The sequence below is a fragment of the Manis javanica genome, chromosome 2, assembly GCF_040802235.1.
Source record: "Manis javanica isolate MJ-LG chromosome 2, MJ_LKY, whole genome shotgun sequence".
Lineage (NCBI taxonomy): Eukaryota > Metazoa > Chordata > Mammalia > Pholidota > Manidae > Manis > Manis javanica.
The window spans coordinates 104874863-104901591 of NC_133157.1; the positions used below are offsets into that span (position 1 = coordinate 104874863).

General features: G+C 37.4%; 1 protein-coding gene and 1 long non-coding RNA gene across 3 annotated transcripts in view; both read right to left on the reverse strand.

The window, feature by feature from the left end:
- RAB18 (RAB18, member RAS oncogene family) overlaps window positions 1-26729 on the reverse strand; it is a 50878-nt gene that overhangs the window by 23430 nt on the left and 719 nt on the right. For both annotated transcript variants that reach the window (XM_017664362.3, XM_017664361.3), the window contains exon 2: window positions 22685-22740. In XM_017664362.3, the coding sequence (XP_017519851.1) occupies window positions 22685-22740 (56 nt within the window). The remainder of the gene's footprint in view (window positions 1-22684; window positions 22741-26729) is intronic.
- LOC140847777 (uncharacterized) lies at window positions 13530-22678 on the reverse strand. Its single transcript, XR_012127940.1, has 2 exons — window positions 15565-22678; window positions 13530-13631 (listed from the first exon to the last, which is right to left on the reverse strand). It is a non-coding gene; the product is annotated as an uncharacterized lncRNA (long non-coding RNA).

Genomic DNA, 26729 nt, shown 5'->3' on the forward strand with positions numbered 1-26729 from the left:
TACTGTATTCAGCAAGACTATCATTTAAATATGACAGTGGGATTAAACAATTCCCAGACAAGCAAAAGCTGACGGAATTTCCTTCCCACAAACCACCTCTACAAGGCATCTTACAGGGACTGCTCTAGATGGGAGCACTCCTAAAAAGAACACAGAAAAAAACACACAACATATGAAGAATGGAGGAGGAGGAATAAGAAAGGAAAAAAGAAAAGAATCTCCAGACAGTGTATATAACAGCTCAATAAGTGAGCTAAGTTAGGCAGTAAGATACTAAAGAGGCTAACCTTGAACCTCTGGTAACCATGAATTTAAAGCCTGCAATGGCAATAAGTACATATCTCTCAATAGTCACCCTAAATGTAAATGGACTTAATGCACCAAGCAAAAGACACAGAGTAATAGAATGGATAAAAAAGCAAGACCCATCTATATGCTGCTTACAAGAAACTCACCTCAAACCCAAAGACATGCACAGACTAAAAGTCAAGGGATGGAAAAACATATTTCAGGCAAACAACAGCAAGAAGAAAGCAGGGGTAGCAGTGCTAATATCAGACAAAATAGACTTCAAAACTAAGAAAGTAACAAGAGATAAAGGACACTACATAATGGTAAAGGGCTCAGTCCAACAAGAGGATATAACCATTCTAAATATATATGCACCCAACACAGGAGCACCAGCATATGTGAAACAAATACTAACAGAACTAAAGAGGGAAATAGACTGCAATGCATTCATTTTAGGAGACTTCAACACACCACTCACCCCTAAGGATAGATCCACCGGGCAGAAAATAAGTAAGGACACACAGGCACTGAACAACACACTAGAACAGATGGACCTAATAGACATCTATAGAACTCTACATTCAAAAGCAACAGGATATATATTCTTCTCAAGTGCACATGGAACATTCTCCAGAATAGACCACATACTAGCTCACAAAAAGAGCCTCAGTAAATTCCAAAATATTGAAATTCTACCAACCAATTTTCAGACCACAAAGGTAAAAAACTACAAAGAAATTCTACAAAAAAAAAAAAAGGCTCACAAACACATGGAGGCTTAACAACATGCGCCTACATAATCAATGGATCAATGAACAAATCAAAATAGAGATCAAGGAATATATAGAAACAAATGACAACAACAACACAAAGCCCCAACTTCTGTGGGACGTAGCGAAAGCAGTCCTAAGAGGAAAGTATATAGCGATCCAGGCACACTTGAAGAAGAACAATCCCAAATGAATAGTCTAAAATCACAATTATCGAAATTGGAAAAAGGAGAACAAATGAGGCCTATAGTCAGCAGAAGGAGAGACATAATAATGATCAGAGAAGAAATAAACAAAATTGAGAAGAATAAAACGATAGCAAAAATCAATGAAACCAAGAGCTGGTTCTTTGAGAAAATAAACAAAATAGATAAGCCTCTAGCAAAACTTATTAAGAGAAAAAGAGAATCAACACACATCAACAGAATCAGAAATGAGAATGGAAAAATCACAACAGACCCCATAAAAATACAAAGAATTATTAAAGACTACTATGAAAACCTATATGCCAACCAGCTGGAAAACATAGAAGAAATGGACAACTTCCTAGAAAAATACAACCTTCCAAGACTGACCAAGGAAGAAACGCAAAAGTTAAACAAACCAATTATGAGCAAAGAAATTGAAACGGTAATCAAAAAACTACCGAAGAACAAAGCACCCGGGCGGGACAGATTTACCTCGGAATTTTATCAGACACACAGAGAAGACATAATACCCATTCTCCTTAAAGTGTTCCACAAAATAGAAGAAGAGGGAATACTCCCAAACTCATTCTATGAAGCCAACATCACCCTAATACCAAAACCAGGCAAAGACCCCACCAAAAAAGAAAATTACAGACCAATATCCCTGATGAATGTAGATGCAAAAATACTCAATAAAGTATTAGCAAACAGAATTCAACAGTATATCAAAAGGATCATACACCATGACCAAGTGGGGTTCATCCCAGGGATGCAAGGATGGTACAACATTTGAAAATCCATCATCATCCACCACATCAACAAAAAGAAAGACAAAAACCACATGATCTTCTCCATAGATGCTGAAAAAGCATTTGACAAAATTCAACATCCATTCATGATAAAAACTCTCAGCAAAATGGGAATAGAGGGCAAGTACCTCAACATAATAAAGGCCATATATCATAAAACCACAGTCAACATTATACTGAACAGCGAGAAGCTGAAAGCTTATCCTCTGAGATCGGAAACTAGACAGGGATGCCCACTCTCCTCACTGCTATTTAACACAGTACTGGAGGTCCTAGCCACGGCAATCAGACAAAACAAAGAAATACAAGGAATCCAGACTGGTAAAGAAGAAGTTAAACTGTCACTATTTGCAGATGACATGATATTGTACATAAAAAACCCTAAAGACTCCACTCCAAAACTACTAGAACTGATATCAGAATACAGCAAAGTTGCAGGATACAAAATTAACACACAGAAATCTGTAGCTTTCCTATACACTAACAATGAATCAATAGAAAGAGAAATCTGGAAAACAATTCCATTCACCATTGCATCAAAAAGAATAAAATACCTAGGAATAAACCTAACCAAGGAAGTGAAAGACTTATACTTTGAAAACTTCAAGTCACTCTTAAGAGAAATTAAAGGAGACACTAATAAATGGAAACTCATCCCATGCTCATGGCTGGGAAGAATTAATATCGTCAAAATGGCCATCCTACCCAAAGGATTTTACAGATTTGATGCAATCCCTCTCAAATTACCAGCAACATTCTTCAGTGAATTGGAACAAATAATTCAAAAATTCATATGGAAACACCAAAGACCCCGAATAGCCAAAGCAATCCTGAAAAAGAAGAATCAAGTAGTGGGGATCTCACTCCCCAACTTCAAGCTCTACTACAAAGCCATAGTAATCAAGACAATTTGGTACTGGCACAAGAACAGAGCCACAGACCAGTGGAACAGATTAGAGACTCCAGAAATTAATCCAAACAAATATGGTCAATTAATATTTGATAAAGGAGCCATGGACATGCAATGGCAAAATGACAGTCTCTTCAACAGATGGTGCTGGCAAAACTGGACAGCTACATGTAGGAGAATGAAACTGGACCATTGTCTAACCCCATACACAAAAGTAAATTCAAAATGGATCAAAGACCTGAATGTATGTCATGAAACCATTAAACTCATGGTAAAAAACATAGGCAAAAACATCTTAGACATAAACATGAGTGACTTCTTCTTGAACATATCTCCCCAGGCAAGGAAAACAACAGCAAAAATGAACAAGTGGGACTATATTAAGCTGAAAACCCTCTGTACAGCAAAAGACACCATCAATAGAACAAAAAGGAACCCTACAATATGGGAGAATATATTTGTAAATGACAAGATCCGATAAAGGCTTGATGTCCAAAATATATGAAGAGCTCACACGCCTCAACAAACAAAAACCAAATAATCCAATTAAAAAATGGGCAGAGGAACTGGACAGTTCTCCAAAAACGAAATACAGATGGCCAACAGATACATGAAAAGATGCTCCACATCGCTAATTATCAGAGAAATGCAAATTAAAACCACAATGAGATATCACCTCACACCAGTAAGGATGGCCAACATCCAAAAGACAAACAGCAACAAATGCTGTTGAGGATGTGGAGAAAGGGGAACTCTCCTACACTGCTGGTGGGAATGTAAATTAGTTCGACATTGTCGAAAGCAGTATGGAGGTTCATCAAAATGCTCAAAACAGACCTACCTTTTGATCCAGGAATTTCACTCCTAGGAATTTACCCTAAGAACGCAACAATCAAGTTTGAGAAAGACAGATGCACCCCTATGTTTATCGCAGCACTATTTACAATAGCCAAGAATTGGAAGCAACCTAAATGTCCATCAGTAGATGAATGGATAAAGAAGATGTGGTACATATACACAATGGAATACTACTCAGCCATAAGAAGAGGGCAAATCCTACTATTTGCAGCAACATGGATAGACCTGGAGTGTATTATGCTCAGTGAAATAAGCCAAGCGGAGAAAGAGAAATACCAAATGATTTCACTCATCTGTGGAATATAAGAACAAAGGAAAAACTGAAGGAACAAAACAGCAGCGGAATTACAGAACCCAAAAATGGACTAACAGGTACCAAAGGGAAAGGGACTGGTGAGGATGGGTGGGTAGGGAGGGATAAGGGGGGGGAAGAAGAAAGGGGGTATTAAGATTAGCATGCATGGGGGGGAAGGGAGAAAGGAGATGGCTGTACAACACAGAGAAGACAAGTAGTGATTCTACAACATTTTGCTATGCTGATGGACAGTGACTGTAAAGTGGTTTATAGGGGGGACCTGGTATAGGGGAGAGCCAAGTAAACATAATATTCTTCATGTAAGTGTAGATTAAAGATAAAAAAAAAAAAAGAAAGAAAAGGGGGATTACTCCTTGATAGGATAAAACTAATGGTAAATCAACAATTAACGCATGCTTTAAATATCCTTAATTTTGATCACTTAAAGGGTGTCAGATGATTGGCTATGGAGGTACACTTTTCTGATAATATTCCTTTCCCTTAAAAAAAAAAAGCAGTTTCTGTGTGGTGACCTCCAATGAGTTCTACACAATGGTATAAAGGGCATATCAATGTGTGCGCAAAGGGTCTGTTTGTGTTTATACAGAGGATCAAAGCCTAATTCGGCTACCCAGAAAATGAACTAAGATACGATATGAAGAACAACTTCCAACATCAGCACTCTCTGGAAGACTCATACCAGAAGATGATCATCAAAAAACCTCAACAAAGATCCAGGCGATGCTGCAGTTGTAGCTGCATCCATCCCACCGGTTCCTAGACTTGCCATTGGAATGAAGAAGGAGATATCTAAGCTGGCCTGTGCATACAGTAAAACAACAAATTTGACTGGATCTATACTGTTGGAACTCAACCAAGAATTAGGAGAAGTGCAAGTTGTAGCGCTCCAAAATCTTACAACTACAGACTATCTACGGTTAAAAGAATATATGGGATGTGAACCGTTCCCAGGAATGGGTTGTTTTAATTTGTCTGATTTCTCTCAGACTGTTCAAGTACAGTTGGACAATATCCATCATATCACAGACAAATTTTCACAAATGCCTAGGGTGCCTAACTGGTTTTCTTGGCTTCACTGGAGATGGCTGGTAATTATAGATCTGCTTTGGTTATGTAACTGTATTCCTATTACGTTAATGTATGTGCGCAATTTAGTTAGTAGTTTTAAACCTATACATGCTTAAGTTAATCTACAAGAAGATATGTCAAAGAAATAATCAATCTTCCCGTGTTTTCTTCCATCTGCTACCTCTATAGCTTTTCTTCTTCCTTCCTAATTACAACCCTTAAATAGATTTCGTGCCTCATATCGAATTTACCGAGTATCGTAATTCCTCCAAGTGGTAAAGATACCTCAAGACAAATGCTGGGCATAGAAGCCACAGGGCATAAATCTGCAAAGAAGTAAAAAGCTAACCTTTTCAAACAATATGGTTTCTCTCTCACTTACCAACTTTACATCTCCCTGTATGGCCCCGGAAGATGACTGGTTAGCCAGAGATGGGTAAGATTCCTTAAGGGAGGAACAACCTAAGACAGGCACAGTCGCAGGGGGGGCCATCAGGTGAGAAATTGGGGATCAACAGTGGTGAGGCTTAGAACCTCACCCCCCCGTTTTGAGAGAAATCTTCTGCATCCGTGGATGTTTTAATGCCCTTGTCTAGCTTCGATTAACACATAGTCTACAGGCACACACCTGATCATCTACAATTGCTCCCTTACAACACTAAACTATTTTCTACCTTTATCTTGCATCTACCTACCACCTCAGCATTTTATTAAAAATAAAAATAATAATAATAAAGGGAGAAATGTGGGATCCACATATAAATCAAGTATAAAAATCAAACAAATATTCATATTTGACCTGATTGTTTATAGTTCATAATGCATGATCAAAACTGAAAGTTTCTGTGATGACTTGTACTGTTCACCATGTAAGAACTTATTCACTATGTAAGAATTTGTTCACCATGTAAGAACTTGTTCGTTATGCTTCAGAAGATTAGAGACTGACAAGAATTAGGCTTGAGATGGATCAATGATGGTGCATTGAGCACTTAATCCCCTATACAGAATTTTATTGTTGTTAACAACCATTTGATCAATAAATATGAGAGATGCCCTCCCAAAAAAAAAAAAAAAAGAAAAAAGAATGGGTATAGAGGGCAATTACCTCAACATAATAAAGGCTATATATGACAAACCCACAGTCAATATCATACTTAAGAGTGAGAAGCTGAAAGCTTTACCTCTAAGATCAGGAACAAAACAAGGATGCCCAATCTCCCCACTTCTATTTAACATAGTATTGGAGGTCCTAGCGACAGCAATCAGACAACACAAAGAAATAAAGGGCAACCAAATTGGTAAGAAAGAAGTCGAACTGTCACTGTTTGCAGATGACATGATATTGTACCTAAAAAACCCTAAAGAAACCACTCCAAAACTACTAGAACTAGTATCTGAATTCACCAAAGTTGCAGAATACAAAATTAATACACAGAAATCTGTTCATTCCTATATACTAACAATGAACTAGCACAAAGAGAAATGAGGAACAATTCCATTCACAATTGCATCAAAAAGAAAAAAATACCTAGGAATAAACCTAATCAAGGAAGTGAAAGACCTATACCCTGAAAACTATATGACACTCTTAAGAAAAAGTAAAAGGGACAGTAGTAAGTAGAAATTCATCCTATGCTCTTGGGTAGGAAGAATTAATATTCTCAAAATGGCCATCCTGTGTTAAGCAATCTACAGATTCAATGCAATTCCTATCAAAATACCAACAGCATTCTTCAACGAACTGGAACACCGTTATAAAATGCATATGGAACCACAAAAGACCCTGAATAGCTAAAGCAATCCTGAGAAGGTAGAAGAAAGCAGGGGGGATCTTGCTTCCGAACTTCAAGCTCTGCTACAAAGCCACAGCAATTAAGACAATTTGGTACTGGCACAAGAACAGACCCACAGACCAGTGGAACAGAACAGAGTCCAAGTATTAACCCAAGTATGTATGATCTATTAATATACAATAAAGGGACCATGGATATACACTGGGAAAATGACAGTCTCTTCAACAGCTGGTGTTGGCAAAACTGGACAGCTACATGAAAGAGAATGAAACTGGATTACTAACCCCATACTCAAAAGTAAACTCAAAATGGATCAAACACCTGAATATAAGTCATGAAACCATAAAACTCTTAGAAGAAAACATAGGAAAAACTCTCTTGAATATAAACATGAGCAACTTCTTCATAAACAAATCTCCAAGGGCAAGGGAAACAAAAACAAGAATGAACAAGTGGGACTTTATCAAACTAAAAAGCTTCTGTACAGCAAAAGACACCATCAGTAGAACAAAAAGGCATCCTACAATATGGGAGAGCATATTCATAAATGATATATCTATATCTGATAGGGGTTGACATCCAAAATACACAAAGAGCTCACACACATCAACAAACAAAAAGCAAAAAAATGGGCAGAGGATATGAACAGACACTTCTCCAAAGAAGAAATTCAGATGGCCAATAGGAACTTGAAAAGATGCTTCACATCACTAGTCATCAGAGAAATTCAAATTAAAACCACAATGAGATATCATCTCACACAAGTTAGGATGGCCAATGTCCAAAAGACAGACAGTAACAAATGCAGGCAAGGATGTGGATAAAGGGGAACCCTCCTACACTGCTGGTGGGAATGTAAACTAGTTCAACCATTGTAGAAAAAGCAGTATGGAGGTTCCTTAAAAAACTCAAAATAGAAATACCATTTGACCCAGGAATTCCACTTCTAGGAATTTACCTTGAGAATACAGCAGCCCAGTTTGAAAAAGACAGATGCACCCCTATATTTATTGCAGCACTATTTATAATAGCCAAGAAATGGAAGCAACCTAAGTGTCCATCGGTAGATGAATGGATAAAGAAGATGTGGTACATATACACAACGGAGTATTATTCAGCCATAAGAAGAAAACAAATCCTACCATTTGCAACAACATGGATGGAGCTAGAGGGTATTACGCTCAGTGAAATTAGCCAGGCAGAGAAAGACAAGTACCAAATGATTTCACTCATATGTGGAGTATAAGAACAAAGAAAAACTGAAGGAACAAAACAGCAGCAGAATCACAGAACCCAAGAATGGAGTAACAGTTACCAAAGGGAAAGGGACTGGGGGGAAGTGTGTGGGTGGGAAGGGAGGGATGAGGGGAAAAGAGACTTTACTATTAGCACACATAATGTAGGGGGTCAAGGGAAAGGAAGTATTGCACAGAGAAGACAAGTAGTGACTCTATAGCATCTTACTATGCTGATGGACAATGACTGTAATGGGATATGTGTTGGGGACTTGATAATGAGGGGAATCTACTAACCACAATGTTGCTCGTATAATTGTGTATTATTAATACAAAAAAAAGACATTTTGACCCATCAAAAAAAATAGATATAACAGACTTCATCAAATTAAAAAAACGTACATGCATCAAAGTACATTATATCAAGAGAAAAAAAAGACAACCCGCAGAATGGGAGAAAACATTTGCAAATCATGTATTTGGTAAGGGATTAATATCCAGAATATTAGAACTACTCAACAACCAAAAACAACCTAATTTAAAAATGGGCAAAGACTTGTATAGATATTGCTCCAAAGAATATATACAAATGACCAACAAGCACACGAAAAGATCTTCAACATCATTAGCAATTACGGAAATGCAAATCCAAACCATGAGATAGTGTTTCACAGCCATTAAGCTATGATTAAAAATTAAAAAATGGAAAATAACAAGTGTTGACAAGTATATGGAGAAATATGAACCGTTTTGCATTGCTGGTAGAAATGTAAAATGATACATCTACTGTGAAAAAGTTTGGCATTTCCTTCAAGAGCTAAAAATAGAATTTACATATAATGTAGCAATTCTGCTCTTAGTCATATACTCAAAAGAACTGACAACAGGATAGCAGGTACTCATACAACAATGTTCATAGCAGTATTACTCATAATATTTAAAAGGGAGAGCAACTCAAGGTTACATACTATATTCCATTTACATAACAGTCTCAAAAGAAAAACTATAGTGATAAAGACTGACCAGTGGTTGCCAGAGGCCTGAGGAAGGGAAAAAGGGTGACTGAAAAGGGATGGTACTAGGCAGCTTTTAGAGATAATGGAACCATCTGGTATCCCAACTGTATTAGTGATTATATGACCATAGACATTTGTTATAATAAGTAAGTTAAAATTCAAAGAACTGTATACCAAAAAAGTCAATTTTACTATATGATAATTTTAAAATATATATTGCTTTCAACTCCTATGCTAGGAATAGATCAAAAATATTTTCTGGAAGAATTATCAGGACGCATGTATTGTAAGATGTCTGCTTTTTTCCAATTTAAGATTTACTTAGCTGCCAAGTCCAAGACTGATTATGTAAAACTGCTCCATGGGCTTTTTTTTTTTATGTCATTTATTTTTAAGATTTTTTTTATACTATGGTATCATTCATATACAATCACATGAGCAACACTGTCATTACTAGCTTCCCCCCATTATCAAGGCCCAACACATACCCCATTACAGTCACTGTCCATCGAAACAATAAGATGCTATAGAGCCACTACTTGTCTTTTCTGTGCTAAACTGCCTTCCCCATGCCCCCCACACATTATATGTGCTAATCATAATGCCCCTTTTCCCCTTATCCCTCCCTGGCCACCCATCCTCTCCAGTCCCTTTCCCTTTGGTAACTGTTAGTCCATTCTTGGGTTCGGGTTCTGTGAGACTGCGACTGTTTTGTTCCTTCAGATTTTGCTTTCTGTTATACTCCACAGATGAGTGAAATCATTTGGTACTTCTCTTTCTCGGCCTGGCTTATTTTATTTTATTTTTTTTGCTGTTATTAATCTACAATTACATGAGGAACAGTATGTTTACTATGTTCCCCCCTTCACCAAGTTCCCCCCCCAAAACCCCATTACAGTCACTGTCCATCAGCGTAGTAAGATGCTATAGAGCCACTACTTCTCTGTGATGCACAGCCCTCCCCGTGCCTCCCCCCCGCCACATTATACATGCTAATCATAATGCCCCCTTTGTTTTCAACTCCCCTTATCTCTCCCTTCCCACCCATCCTCCCAGGTCCCTTTCCCTTTGTAACTTGTTACTCCATTCTTAGGTTCTGTGATTCTGCTGCTGTTTTATTCCTTCAGTTTTTGCTTTGTTCTTATACTCACAGATGGGTGAAATCATTTGGTATTTGTCTTTCTCCGCTTGGCTTATTTCACTGAGCATAATATCCTCTAGCTCCATCCATGTTGTTGCAAATGGTAGGATTTGTTTTCTTCTTATGGCTGAATAATACTCCGTTGTGTATATGTACCACATCTTCTTTATCCATTCATCTACCGATGGACACTTAGGTTGCTTCCATTTCTTGGCTATTATAAATGGTGCTGCGATAAATATAGGGGTGCATCTGTCTTTTTCAAACTGGGCTGCTGTATTCTTAAGGTAAATTCCTAGAAGTGGAATTCCTGGGTCAAATGGTATTTCTATTTTGAGTTTTTTAAGGAACCTCCATACTGCTTTTTCTACAATGGTTGAACTAATTTACATTCCCACCAGCAGTGTAGGAGGGTTCCCCTTTATCCACATCCTTGCCCGCGTTTGTTACTGTCTGTCTTTTGGACATTGGCCATCCTAACTTGTGTGAGATGATATCTCATTGTGGTTTTAAGTTGCATTTTTCTGATTAGCCACGTGGAGCATCTTCTCATGTGCCTGTTGGCCGTCTGAATTTCTTTGGAGAAGTGTCTGTTCAGATCCTCTGCCCATTTTTTAATCACATTATTTGCTTTTTGGTTGTTGAGGTACATGAGCTCTTTGTGTATTTTGGATGTCAACCCCCTATCGGATATGTCATTTATGAATATGCTCTCCCATACTGTAGGATGCCTTTTTGTTGTACTGATGGTGTTCTTTGCTGTACAAAAGCCTTTTAGTTTGATATTGTCCTGCTTGTTCATTTCTGCTTTTGTTTCCTTTTCATGGGGAAATACGTTAATGAAGAAGTTGCTCATGTTTATATTCAAGAGAGTTTTGCCTATGTTTTCTTCTAAGAGTTTAGAGGTTTCATGACTTACATTCAATTCAGGTCTTTGATCTATTTCGAGTTTACTTTTGTATATGGAGTTAGATAGTAATCCAGTTTCATTCCCTTACATGTAGCTGTCCAGATTTGCCAACACCAGTTGTTGAAGAGGCTGTCATTTCCCCATTGTATATCCATGGCTCCTTCACTGTATATTAATTGACCATATGTGCTTGCATTTATATCTGGGCTCTCTAGTTTGTTCTATTGGTCTATGGGTCTGTTCTTGTGCCAGTACCAAATTGTCTTGATTACTGTGGCTTTGTATAGTAGAGCTTGAAGTTGGGAAACGAGATCCCCCCTGCTTTATTCTGCCTTCTCAGGATTGCTTTGGCTAGTCAGGGCTTTTGTGGTTCCATATGAATTTTAGAACTATTTGTTCCAGTTCATTGAAAAATGCTGTCAGTATTTTGATAAGGATTGCATTGAATCTGTAGATTGCTTTAGGCAGGATGGCCATTTTGACAATAGTAATTCTTCCTACCCAAAAGCATGGGATAAGTTTCCATTTATTAGTGCCTGAATTTCTCTCAAGAGTGTCTTGTAATTTTCAGGTCTTTCACTTACTTGGTTAGGTTTATTCCTAGGTATTTTAATCTTTCTGATGCAACTGTGAATGGAATTGTTTTTCTGATTTCTCTTTCTGCTAGTTCATCATTAGTGTATAGGAATGCAACAGATTTCTGTGTATTAATTTTGTACCCTGCAACTTTGCTGAATTCAGATATTAGTCCTAGTAGTTTTGGAATAGATTCTTTAGGGTTTTTTATGTACAACATCATGTCATCTGCAAACAGTGACAGTTTGACTTCTTCCTTACCAATGTGAATGCCTTTTATTTCTTTGCGTTGTCTGATTGCCGTGGCTAGGACCTCCAGTACTATGTTGAATAAAAGCGGGGAGAGTGGGCATCCTTGTCTTGTTCCCAATCTTAGGGGAAAAGCTAAAAGCTTTTCACTGTTGAGTATTATGTTGGCTGGGAGTTTGTCATATGTGGCCTTTATTATGTTGAGGTACTTGCCCTCTCCAAGGGCTCTTATTGAGAGTTCTTCATTGAAAAGATTTGTTGATTCTGTTATTTCCTATTTGTGTCTTTTGGATCTAATTAGGAAAGCAATGTAACAAATCTAATCGAACTGTATTTTCATCAAATTCTTCTCTTGTGTTCTGAACAGATTTGCCTTTTAGATATAACTTTTATGTTTCATGCCTACCTGTTTACAACTATTATAGCTGGTCTGTTAATAATTTGAGCCCTTTATTGTAATGTCCATTGCATTACTCTTAAATCCACCTTAAATTAAATTACCACCTCTGCTTTTGTACTGTTTGCATTTGGCTTGTTCATTTATCTTCAACCTTTCCTTATTTGTTTTAAGTACTTTTCAATTCCATTTGACAATCTGAATGGTTAGAACTGGATCAATTCATGTCAAATTAACTGATATACTTAATTTTTCTGCTTCCCTCTTAAGTTTAGCATTTTTGACATTCTGCTCAACTCTGTTTGATTCTCTGTATTACTAAGTTAGATTACTGTGATGTGATTTAAAAAATATCAGGTTAGGTGTTGGGATCCTGGAATTAGTCTCAGCTCTCTTATTAAAGTCTAGATAGGCAAGAGCTTAACCTCTTTAAATCAATTTTCCCCTTCTCATCAAGGAATATAAAAATTCCTGCTTTATCTCCTTTTTATTTCTCAGGGGGTTGAGGGGAATTGGAAAGGAAGATATCAGCAGAGGGGGGCATCAAGAGAAATTCAAGTTTTAAGGATCCAGCGGAGAACAAAATTAAGAGGACCTAGATTACCAACTCTGAGTTTACAACGTCACAAGCAATGAAATGTGATGAGTGCTCTGCTACTCCACAGGACAGAGTAGATATATTTCAAGAGCTCAGAAGCTGTGGATGCTGGGGATGAGAAAAGATGATGTACAAAGCCTTATAAGACTAGAATCTGGGGATGAAGACAAAGTCAGGGAAGCCAGGGCTTTCTGTGGCGACTAGTTAAAGGGGGAAACCAGTATGGTGCTTGATGGTCCTTAATGACAAGATGAAAAATGTGTGGAGAGGAAAGATGGGTGTGAAGGAAGGTCTTGTCAGAAGCAGGCTGAATTCCAAGGTTCCAACTTGACTCCTTCTGATGGACCTGAGGCTGGAAGGGGTGGATGGTCTCGTTCCAAATGGGAATCATCAGCCAATAATTAAAAAATAAAACAACAAAAAATTAGTCTTTTATTTCTAAATAGCCAATGGAGATAGGCAGCCCAGAGATTTTTTACAGCACAAAGGCATCTCTTCCCCTCCTGCAACAAAGACAGACAAATACAGAGATGACTTGTTTGTGTGACTCCTTGTTTTCATTTCACCTTCCCAATTTCTTAGAATAAAGTACAAGAAAATTCCCATCATTAGCTTAAGAAATCCGTTTTGCTTTTGCAAACAAAGGATTTAGGTTTTGCCCCTCAGAGTGGGCCTCTCAACTTCAGAAGCACCTCTTGTTTGGCTTTGAGCTCTGCACTGTGCCATTCTCACTCTGTGTCCTCGCACAAGACCCTGTTTCACCTCCACTGCTACTGGCAGCCTTTCCACCTATTTTGTGGCTTTGGATTTGAGCTGTTTTCTGGTTTTGTGGAATATGGGGTTTATGTTTTAGTTTCCTCCCCTCTTTGTTGTTATAAGCTAACTGCCAGAAAACAAAAGAAAAGCCAACTCTATAGTAGCATCTTCAAACCAAAATCTCATAGTTATCTTTAAAAAATACTTAATACACAACAGCAACTTGAGTGTGTCACAATATTACTGAAAAATAAAGGTGTGCTTTCCTATTTTACTGTGAGGTAAAATATTAATTTTCCACAAAAAGTTTTCACAAGGCCATAACATTTGCCCTAAGTGTTTTTCTTTTAAAAACGTATTTGTATATTGGTTATAGCCTTAGGCAGAAAATAATCTGAAGCCTAAGTGTAAGATGCTTTTCAAGACTCAGTGCCCATATGTTGGGGAAAGTTATGTATATTATCAACACTATGCCACAATTTTGGTATTTGTTTTTAAAGCAGACAAAGCCTTTTTAGCATAAGGACAATACATGATCTGTCATTCTGCAAGTCCCCAGATTCTATTTGGGTTTAAAATGAACATAGACAGCTTTATTATATTACATGTAAGATCATTCCTTTAGTTAAATTTTAACTCTATCCAACTTTATTTCCTGCCAGTTACTAGTCTTCTACTCCTCGCTATCTGTTATAGGAATGTTCTGAGCAAAACAAAGTTTTACTACCAACTAATTTTTTAAAGGAGCAAATAATATACCAAAGCAAATTAAAAGGGATTTTTAATTACTAGTGTTTTAAACAACTTTCTGTGACACACATAAACCTATAAATGTTAATGTCATACAAAAGCTAAGTAATGTCCAATATAATTTATTAAACATTTAGACACACTATGAATTCACACTGATAGAAAGAACAAAGAAGAGCTCTACCTTACAGAATTCTAAACAAGAAATGTACATGGGAGGATGGATTTGAAAAATCCCCACTTGATAACCACCATAGTTAGAATGACAAGATGACACTTCACAATGGAGAAACTTGGTATACATAACCTTAAGTAGACAAGGTCCCATTACCAGTAATGATACAAAAATGTGCCATGTACTGAGAAGTACTTTTTTGAAATTTCTGTGAAAAACACATAACCTGAATCTAACCACGTGGACACAATGGACAAATGCAACTGCAGGGTAGTCTACAAAATAAGTGACTTCTGTGTATTCCTCAAAAATGTCAACACTCTGAAAGATAAAGACTGCAGAACTCCAGATTAAGACACTGAAAAGAAGTGACAACCAGGGGATTGGATTAAAAATGGCAGTGTGAGAGATGAGACAGAGACCTCCTCCTAAAACCATATATAATATGAAAATATAATTAATACAACTAATCCTGAAAGAGCAACAGGAAAGAAGGCTGCACCAGACCGCATACATATGGAGAAAAGAGCAGACCTCATAGAACAGCGTAATGTACCAAAGCCATGGCACAGCAGGACCCAAGCCCTCCCCCAACCCCAGCTCACTGGCAGGAGGAAGAGAAACAGAGTAGGGAGGGAGTGGAGGCCTAGGACTGCTGAACACCTAGCCCTGGAGATCTGCTCTGGGAGCACAAACCTACATTGCATGGTGCTCTGGTGATTGGTGGGGTTGGGAAGCTAACACAGGTGGAATACCTGGAGAGACGGAGATTCCAACTGCTTGTGGAAAACAGGAATTCATATCCGGCTGAGCTGGGCGGGCAGTCTGAGAGACTTCCTAACAGCGAGAGGGCTGCTAAAGGGGAAATGATTGTACAGAGCTTACTGCTCAGGAGAAAGGACAGGTAGACAAAATTGTCTGGGTCCACTCTGCACAGCAGCTTATGAACTTAAACAATCTTTAGGAACGCCATCCCCCTGGCTGGCTATGCAACTGCAAGGCCGCCCACCATGATACGCAGCCTGCTGTGTCTTCCTCCTGGTTAGCCTGCAGCTGGCTCACAAACTGGCAGTCCCTGCCCTGGCATTAGGCCAGCCAGAGGGAAGTCCCACCCACAGCAGATATAAACACAAGAATAGAGACTTACACCTGTGTGTTTGGCCCACTGGTTCTGGCATAGAAGACAGGCATAACAGTGGGGAAACAGGAAACAGCTCTTTCCTCCTCCCAGGCACCAGGACCACTCCCCTGTGAGCCCTGACATCGATCTAGAGGCTGGGCAGCTCCAGAGAGTAGAGTTTCTGGGCACTAGAGGGGGCCACATACAAATATGAAATGTCAAAGGAACCTGGTTCAAAGCAGAATCTAAACACCAGAGAAAGGACTGAGTGAGACTGAATTAATAATACTCCTGAAAGAGATTTCAAAATAAAAATCATAAACATTTTCCTGGAGGTACAGAAAAATATTCAAGAACTCAGGAATGAATTTAGGATGGAGATCCAATAACTGAAGAACACAACTGAGGTTATTAAAAGTAGATAAGATATGGTGGAGGAGACGATAAATGAAATAGAAACTAGGGAAGAGGAATACAAAGAAGCTGAGGCACAGAGAGAAAAAAAGATCTTTAGGAATGAAAGAATATTAAGAGAATTATGTGACCAATCCAAATGGAACAATATTCATATTATAGGGGTACCAGAAGAAGAAGAGAGAGAAAAAGGGATAGAAAGTGTCTTTAAGGAAGTAATTGCTGAAAACTTCCCCAATCTGGGGAAGGAGAAGGTCTCTCAGGCCATGGAGATCCAGAGATCTCCCAACACAAGAGAACCAAGAAGGACAACACCAAGATATATAATAATTAAAATGGCAAAGATCAAGGATAAGGAGAGACTATTAAAAGCAGCCAGAGAGAGAAATAATATCACATACAAAGGAAAGCCCATCAGGCTATCATCAGACTTCTCAGCAGAAACCTTACAGGCCAGGAGGGAGTGGCATGATGTATTTAATGCAATGAAGCAGAAGGGCCTTGAACCAAGAATACTTCATCTGGCAAGATTATCATTTAAATTTGGAGGGATTAAACAATTTCCAAATAAACAAAAGCTGACAGAATTTACCTTCCACAAACCATCTCTACAGTGTATTTTGGAGGGACTGCTATAGATGGAAGTGTTCCTAAGGTTAAACAGCTGTCATCAGAGATAATAAAATGGGATAGACAAAGAGTACAGAGTATGATACCTAATATATAAAGAATGGAGGAAGAAAAAAAGAAGGGGAAAAAAAGAACCTTTAGATTGTAATAGCATACTAAGTGAGTTAAGTTAGACTCTTACATAGTAAGGAAGTTATCCTTGAAACTTTGGTAACCACAAATCTAAAGCCTGCAATAGCAATAAGTACATACCTATCGATAATCACCCTAAATGGAAATGGTCTGAATGCACAAATCAAAAGATACAGAGTAACAGAATGGATAAAAAAACAAGACCCAACTATATGCTGCCTACAAGCGACTCACCTCAAACCCAAAGACATACACAGATTAAAAGTGAGGGGATATAAAAGATATTTCATGCAACTAATAGGGAGAAAAAAGGAGGAGTTGCAGTACTTGATTCAGACAAAATAGACATTAAAACAAAGAAAGTCACAAGAGATAAAGAAGGACATTACATAACAATAAAGGGGTCAATCCAACAAGAGGATATAACAATTATAAATATCTATATACCCAACACAGGAGCACCTACATGTGTGAAACAAATACTAACAGAATTAAAAGGGGGAATAGAATACAATGCATTCATTCTAGGAGACTTCAACACTCCACTCACTCCACAGAGCAGATCAACCAGACAGAAGATAAGTAAGGAGACACTGACAAGAGGCACAGAAAAACAAATTAGAACAGATGAACCTAACAGACATCTACAGAACTCTTCACCCAAAAGCAACAGGATACGCATTCTTCTCAGGTACACATGGACATTTCAAGAATAGATCATATACTAGGCCACAAAAAGAGCCTCAGTAAATTCTAAATGATTGAAATAGTATCATCCAGCTCCTCAGACCACAAGGGTATGAAACTAGAAATAAATTACATAAAGAAAACAGAAAAGCTCACAAACACATGGAGACTTAACAACATGCTCTTAAATAACCAATGGATCAATGACCAAATAAAAACAGAGATCAAGCAATATATGTAGACAAATAACAACAATAATTCAACACAGCAAAATCTGTGGGATGCAGCGAAGGCAGTGCTAAGAGGGAAGTATATTGCAATACAGGCCTACCTCAGGAAAGAAGAACAATCCCATATGAACAGTCTAAACTCACAGTTAACAAAACTAGAAACAGAAGAAGAACAAATGAGGCCCAAAGTCAGTAGAAGGAGGGACATAATAAAGATTAGAACAGAAATAAATAAACTTGAGAATCAAACAATAGAAAGAATCAATGAAAGCCGGAGCTGATTCTTCGAGAAAATAAACAAAATAGATAAACCCCTAGCCAGACTTATCAAGAAAAAAAGAGTCTACACACATAAACAGACTCAGAAATAAGAAAGGAAAAAATCACTATGGACACCACAGAAATACAAAGAATTATTAGAGAATACTATGAAAAATTATATGCTAAAAAAACTGGATAACCTAGAAGAAATGGACAAGTTTCTAGAAAAAGACAATATTTCAAGGCTGACCAAGGAAGAAACAGAAAATCTGAACAGACCAATTACCAGCAATGAAGTTAAATTAGTAATCAAAAAACTACCTAAGAACAAAACGGCCAGACCAGATGGCTTCACGGCCATCTAAATTAAAAATTTAGAGAAAACCTAATACCCATCATCCTTAAAGTTTTCCAAAAAGTAGAAGAGGGAATACTTCCAAACTCATTCTGTGAGGCCAGCATCATTCTAACACCAAAACCAGGCAAAGACAACACAAAAAGAGAAAATTACAGACCAATATCCCTGATGAACAGACATGCAAAAATACTCAACAAAATATTGAAACCAAATTCAAAAACACATCAAAAAGATCATCCATCATGAACAAGTAGGATTTATTCCAGGGATGCAAGGATGGTACAATATTTGAAAATCCATCAATGTCATACACCGTATCAACAAAAACGACAAGTCACATGATCATCTCCATAGATGCCAAAAAAGCATTCAACAAAATTCAATATCCATTCATGATAAAAACTCTCAACAAAATGGGTATACCAGGAAATTACCTCAACATAATAGAGGGCATACATGACAAACCCACAGCCAACATCATACTTAAAGGCAAGAAGCTGAAAGCCTTTCCTTTAAGATCGGGAACAGGACAAGGATGCCCACTCTCTCCACTTTTATTCAACATAGTACTGGAGGTCCTGGTAATCAGACATGGCAATCAGACAACACAAACAAATAAAATGCATCCAGATTGGTAAAGAAGTTAAACTGTCAGTGTTTGCAGATGACTTGATGTTGTACATAAAAAACCCTAAACAATCTACTCCCCCAAAGTACTAGATCTAATATCTGAATTCAGCAATGTTGCAAAATACAAAATTAATATACAGAAATCTGTTGCACTCCTATTCACTAATGATGCCCTAACAGAAAGAGAAATTAGGAAAACAATTCCACTCACAATTGCATCAAAAAGAATAAAATACCTAGGAATAACCCTAACCAAGGAAATGAAAGACCTATACACTGGAAAGTACAAGACACTCATGGGAGAAATTAAAGAAGATACCAATAAAATGAAACACATCCTGTGATCATGGATAGGAAGAATTACTATTGTCAAAACGGCCATCCTGCCTAAAGCAATCTACAGATTCAGTGCAATTCCTATCAAAATACCAATAGTATTCTTCAACGAACGAGAGAAAATAATTATAAAATGCATATGGAACCACAAAAGACCCCAAACAGCCAAAGCAATCCTGAGAAGGAAGAATAAAGCTGGCTGGATTACACTTCCCAACTTCAAGCTCTACTACAAAGTCACAGTAATCAAGACAATTTGGTACCGACACAAGAACCGACCCATAGACCAATGGAACAGACTAGAGAGCCCAGATATAAACCCAAGCACATATGGTCAATTAATATACAATAAAGGAGCCTTGGATGTACAATGGGGAAATGACAGCCTCATCAACAACTGGTGTTGGCAAAACAGGACAGCTACATGCAAGTGAATGAAACTGGATTATTGTCTATCCCCATACACAAAAGTAGACTTGAAATGGATCAAAGACCTGAATAGTCATGAAACCATACAACTCTTAGAAGATAACATAGGCAAAAATCTCTTGAATATAAACACAAGCAACTTTTTTCTGAATGCATCTCCTCGAGCAAGGGAAACAAAAGCAAAAATGATCACATGGGACTACCTCAAACTGAAAAGCTTTTGTACAGCAAAGGACACCATCAACAGAACAAAAAGGCATCCTACAGTATGGGAGAATATATTTGTAAACGACATATCCGACAAGGGGTTAACATCCAAAATATATAAAGTACTCACACAACTCAACACCCAAAAAGCAAATAACCGGATTAAAAAATAGGCAGAGTATATGAACAGAGAATTCTCCAAAGAAGAAATTCAGATAGCCAGCAGGCACATGAAAAGATGCTCCACATTGCTAATTATCAGGGAAAAACAAATAAAAACCACAATGAGATATCACCCATACCAGTTAGGATGGCCAGCATGGAAAAGACTAAGAACAACAAATACTGGAGAGGATGTGGAGAAAGGGGAACCCTCCTACACTGCTGGTGGGAATGTAAGCTAATTCAACCATTGTGGAAAGCAATATGGAGGTTCCTCAAAAAACTAAGAATAGTAATAGCATTTGACCCCGGAATTCCACTCCTAAGAATTTACCCAAAGAATATAATTTCTCATATTCAAAAAGACATATGCACCCCTATGTTTATTGCAGCGCTATTTACAAAGCTAAGATGTGGAAGTAACCTAAGGGTCCATCAGTAAATGAATGGATAAACAAGATGTGGTACATATACACAGTGGAATACTCATCCATAAGAAAGAAACAAATTCTACAGTTTGCAACAACATGCATGCATGCTAGAGGATATTATGCTCCGTGAAATAAGTCAGGCGGAGAAAGACAAGTACCAAATGATTTCCCTCATTTGTGAAACATAACAACAAAGCAAAACTGTAGGAACAAAACAGCAGTAGGCTCACAGACTCCAAGAAGGGACTAGTGATTACCAAAGGGGAGTGGGGGAGGGAGAAAGGGATTCAGGGGTATTATGATTGGCACACATGGTGTGGGGAGGGTTTAGGGGGAAGACAGTGTAGCACAGAGAAGGCAAATAGTGACTCTGTGGCATCTTACTACACTGATAGGCAGTAACTTGCAATGGAGTACGGGGCAGACACGCTAACAGGGGTGAATGTAGTAACCACATTGTTTTTTCATGTGAAACCTTCATAAGAGTGTGTATCAATAAAACCTTAATAAAAATAAATAAATATTTTTTAAAAAGTGACAACCAAATTCAACGAGTGATCCTCAACTGGATCCAGGGCCAGAAACAATTCTTCTTGTACTAAATAAGATACTGTTGGGACAGTTGAGGAAATCTGTTTGGATACAGAAGGACTATATATACATTCATTTAGGATATACACAGTATTTAGAGGTGACAAACATCAAGTCTTCAATTTACTCTGAAACAATTTAAAAAAAAAGAAGACAAACTCTGTGTCTGCAGAGAGAATGATAAAGCAAGCATAACAGATATTAACATTTGGGGACTTGTAAGTATGATATACAGGAATTCTTTGTACTATTTTACAACTTTTCTCTAAGTATGAAACTACTTAACAATAAAAAGAAAAACAAACTCAGACACACAATAAATGAAAACAAAGCCAGTTAAGAGAAAGTTTTTATTTTCCCTACAATAATGCTAGGATCACCTCTACCACAATCTACTCAACAGACCATTAAATTTTGGAGCTGTATTATCTCACACCAAAATGTATTTACCTCTCACCAAAACTTCTCAATTTACAGATGAAGACAAAGAAGTTAAATGGCCTGCTCACGATGATAGCTAGTCCAAGGCAGAGCCAAGACTTATTATTCGGCTGACTCAGCTCTTTTTAACTACTGCAAGCTATCTCTTGATAGCTTTGTATTGTCATCTATTCCCTAAACATGTGATGTCAAAATGTTTAGCTCTATCTTCTTATATATCCTAAATAAACTAGTGGAACAAACCACTTTCAATCAAGGCAATCTAAATTTCATTTTTAAAAGGCATTTAGGTATTTCTGCTTCTAACAATCTTTAAGAACTAATATTAATAAATATGTTGAGTTCATAATACATGCCAGATACTGAGATACATTTGTTACCTTAGCACTGCAACAAATGCTAAAAATACAAAATTAACACAGTACCATTAGGTCCATTATGACAGAGACCAAGTCTGTACTATTCATCATGATAGCCCCACCTCTTAGGACAGTGCTCAGCATACAATAAATACTCAAAAAATTGTGTGCTGCTAAATAAAAAGATAATCCATAGTACAGGAAAGAAGTATGTGTACAGATAGTCTGCAGTGTTCACAAAGGGCCATGAGATAACACATATGGAAGCTATTTTTGCTCTGTGTGATCTACAAAAGCTTCAGAAATTAAATGACACTATAGTTAGGCCCTGAAGACAAATAAGATTTCAACAGACATGGAGGCAGTGGGGTGGTAAAAGGAGGGGTGGGGGAGTTCAATAAAACAGCCTTAAGGCAAGAAAATACTGAGCATTTCTACTGAATAAACACAAGTTTACCTATTGTTGCTGCAAGTTCTGGATCAAAAGTATCATCTGTGAACCTCAAGAGCAGGCTGAAAGAGATAAGAAAAAGATTAGGAATTTGACTGTCTTAATTGTTTAGTAAATGTTCATGCTTGTTACATTTTGCTACAAATTAGATGCAGATATGAAGAGCCCTGTGTAGGTCTGCTCCCAGAAATATTGCCTCAATGCAAGTATATATACAGAGGAATTAAAAATTATTGGAAAGGCAATTAAAGAAGCCCAAGAGCAAATTAGTTTACTAAAAACATATTACCCATGTTCCCCTGCACAATTTCCCAAATGTGAAAATGTTTGTGGGGTTTTTGTTAACTGTACTGGCAATGTCCTTTTGAGAAAATGATTACTACAACACATTATGCTTTAACTAACATGGACAAAAGGGGAAAAAATAAAGACTCTTGGAATGCAGCAAATTATTTTTTAAAAGCTGATGTGTAATCCACCCTGAATTCAAGTAAAGACAGAAAGGTGTGATAAAGTTTAACATTTTCTAACAAGAAGAATGACCACTACCTAAATGGGAATAAAAGACAGTAAAAAATGAGGGTAGAAAGGTCACTTGATGGCCAGAGTAGGGGTATCCTGGCAAATGCTGGGCAGGATGTATGAAATGAAGTAGACTATTTAAAGCTCTTAAAGGAGTGGCAAGAACTGCTCTACATTTTCAAAAGTTAGTGCCAGCAAAAATACAAGAAACTCAACTGAAGACAATTGCCATGGTTATGGGGAGAGGTAACAAAGGGCTAAACCTAAGAAATGGTAACAAAACTAGAATGGAAGGGATAAAATGAAAGCAGAAGACACCATGAGAGCACTCTAACATTTTACATCTTCCAGAATTATTTTATTTAATAAAGGCAGAAGTATCAGTTAATAGAAGCTTTTCAAAAAGAAAATCTAAGTTTTGTTAAAGCCCTAGGTTTATAAATGTAATCAATCTTTCCTAACTTTATCTCCTAAAGCAGGATAGACTGTTATATTGACCTGTTTGTATTATAAAATTAAGACAATAACTAGCTATCAGATGTCTGAATTAGAGACAAAAATGTGAGAATATTTCTATAGCCTGTGATTACTTCTGCTAGAGTGTACTGCAGAACATAATGGCCTGTTGGTAGTTTCCAAACCCAGGGTCAGTAATTGTATTTGAGGGATTAACTCTCCCTATCTTGCTTTTGCCTTCTGGTATTTCCTATATAACCAGCTCTACAAAAGCAAGGTAAAACAGAAGAGTCAAACTGTACATCTTTCTGCTTAATATTAAACTCTCCTGACTGTACCTATTTTTACTTACTTCCAGTACCACTTAGGTGATGGCGCTTAGAAGAATCTTAAAAGACTACTTTTAAAAATGTTCTTCTCTTCCCAATGTTAAACTTTAAAATGAAGATTTCACTAAAGATTTCAGTTACCCATGACTTAAGAAGAGAAAAGATACGTGTTTATTCTTGAACACCACAGAAAATATTATTATAAAAACACAGATCCTGGTAGAGTAGTAGTAATAGTAACAATGGTATTGGCTATATTTATTGAACACTGATAACGTACCAGACCCTGAGTCAGAGGTTTTTATTACATAGTTGCTAATATTCACAGCAACCTTTGTCATTAATGGTAATTTATCAGGAAAGACAGGGAATTGGTAAGGTACAAAACAACAAATGTTAATACAGGCTCTAAGTACAAGTCAGCAGATTTTAGCCATGGGTACATTGTTAGCTTGAAATGTATTCTAAATGTATGCAATTGTTTCTGGCAGAGAATCAATTTCTCTATTAGATTTTGAAAAGAACCCACAACCAGGAAATGATTTACTCTCCTAAAGATGTATAAATTTAAGCCTTCGTATTTTCAAAGATTAAGGAGCAAAATATTCTCCATCCATAGCTATAGGCAGAAGGAGTAACTACCATCTTTCCATTTACAGGAGACCAAATTTATAATAAACAGCATGATTATAAATAATCTGCCTTTCTTAATTTACATATAAAATTTGCCAAAAGGACAGAGAATACAAGGAGCACTGGAGAGATGGCAGTTTAGGTAATAAAAGGTCTCTATAAAATACCTTCCAGTTTCTGAAACATGTTGCTACTTCCTTACTTCACCGCCAGCCAAAACAATCTCACGTGTTTAACGTTAGTGTTTGAGTTTATATTCCAAACTCATTTTTCAAATAAAGAAATGAAACCTAGAGTGTTCAAGTACCACACAAGAGTCACACAAGTGGCAGCACCAGTCTCATAATTCTGGTTTCCTGGCCGCTATTGCACATGCTCATTACACTTCAACAGTCTGAAACAGACTGGAAAAATAATCTACTAATGGGAATGAGTTAAGTTATCATTTACTGTGCAATGACTTCTCAACAACACAAGTTAATAGCTCCCTTCCACTAATTCAGAGATCTGTAAAGCAGCAGAAACAACCATTGGTTAGAATACCCCTTTAAGATTAGACCCATGACAAAAGTTTTAGTACTAACTCACCTTAAAAAGCATATGCTTCTATTTCAAAAGTCATTTACTCTCATCCTATCCAGAAAGATGTGTTCAAGATTGTTTTCCATAGCACTCACATATACCAATAATGTACATGTAGCTAGAAAAATAAGCCAACTTCCTCCCTAGATGCAATTCTTTCTTGAGAGAGGTGGTTAAAGGTGTTAAAATTGTGCAGTGAGCAGTTGATAATTTACAACCAAGTACTGAGAAAAAGCGTGACACAGTTTAGATCGAAACAAGTTTGTCTGAGGGGAGGGAACTAAGGATAAATAAATCCACTTAACAGATTTTACTCTAGAGGAAGAAATTCTATCACGTTAAACACTGTATCTCCAGTTAACCTTCCAGAAAATGTTAACATGCCTCAACTAGTCACCCATCTAATATATTTGGAAAAAGTGCCAACCAACCATGAGCCACATGAAATGACATTCAACTATTCTTGGCTTCAAAAGCAGCAGTTTCATATGCCTTAACCTAAATGAGGGTTCCATCTCAAGAATAAAAGGTCACACGTATATGGAGTTCCTAATAAGACAATATTCAATATATTAACTAACTTTTTAACCCTCAAATATATGGTGATCATGAAAATGAATTTTATTCAGCCCTTTAAATCACACACACACACAAATCAAACAATATTGCTACCCATAGTGTCTCATTAATTCCTTGTAATGTACAAAATCCCTCATTCCAATACACACAGAGAACATTCAACAAGGAAAACTGAAAATATACCACCATACTTTAAAAATATATAACATTTGAGAACTTATTACAGAATTAGATTTCAAGTCCTTAAGTATCTAAAAAAAGACTTCATTAGAAAGTGACTTGAAAGATAGGCTTATCAGGAGGTATAGCTAAGATATAAAATTGTTTACGGCTCTGGAATTTGAATATTGTTTAAAGATCAAGGCAGCCCAGAATATAACCTACTCATAATCAGATGACTAAAATGACTTCACCTGTTCAAAGACCTGGATGACATCACAACCCTCTTGCGACACCCACCCACCCTTACCTTACACTCAACTCTACCGATTGTCAATATTATTTTCGCCCAAGAAAAAGTCAAGGCAGAAAAGACGCAACACCAATTTTTCTTTTACCTCTATACGATGTGGCAGAGTAAGAAGTAACAATTACACTTTATTTGCAATGGTGGCTCACAGCTTAAGCTCTAACATTCTAAGGCGAATTATTCAAGTAGTCAGAAGATCAATGAGTTCTCTCACAGATGACTCATTAAAAAAACATAAAAGAAGTGGCAGTGGAGTGCACCAAAATAGGCCAGGAATGTGACCGAAGGCGTCACAAAACCTCCTGTATAGAACATTACGTATTTGGGGGAAAGCGCGACAGAAATCCCAAAGTGACAGTTACAACTCTCAAAGCGCGGGGTGCCAGGCAGCCTGAACCCGACAGGCAGAGAAGGGCTCGCCCTCGCCGGACTCCCGCCCAGGTCCGGCCGCCGCGCCCTGTGCTCCTCGGCAGCAAACCGG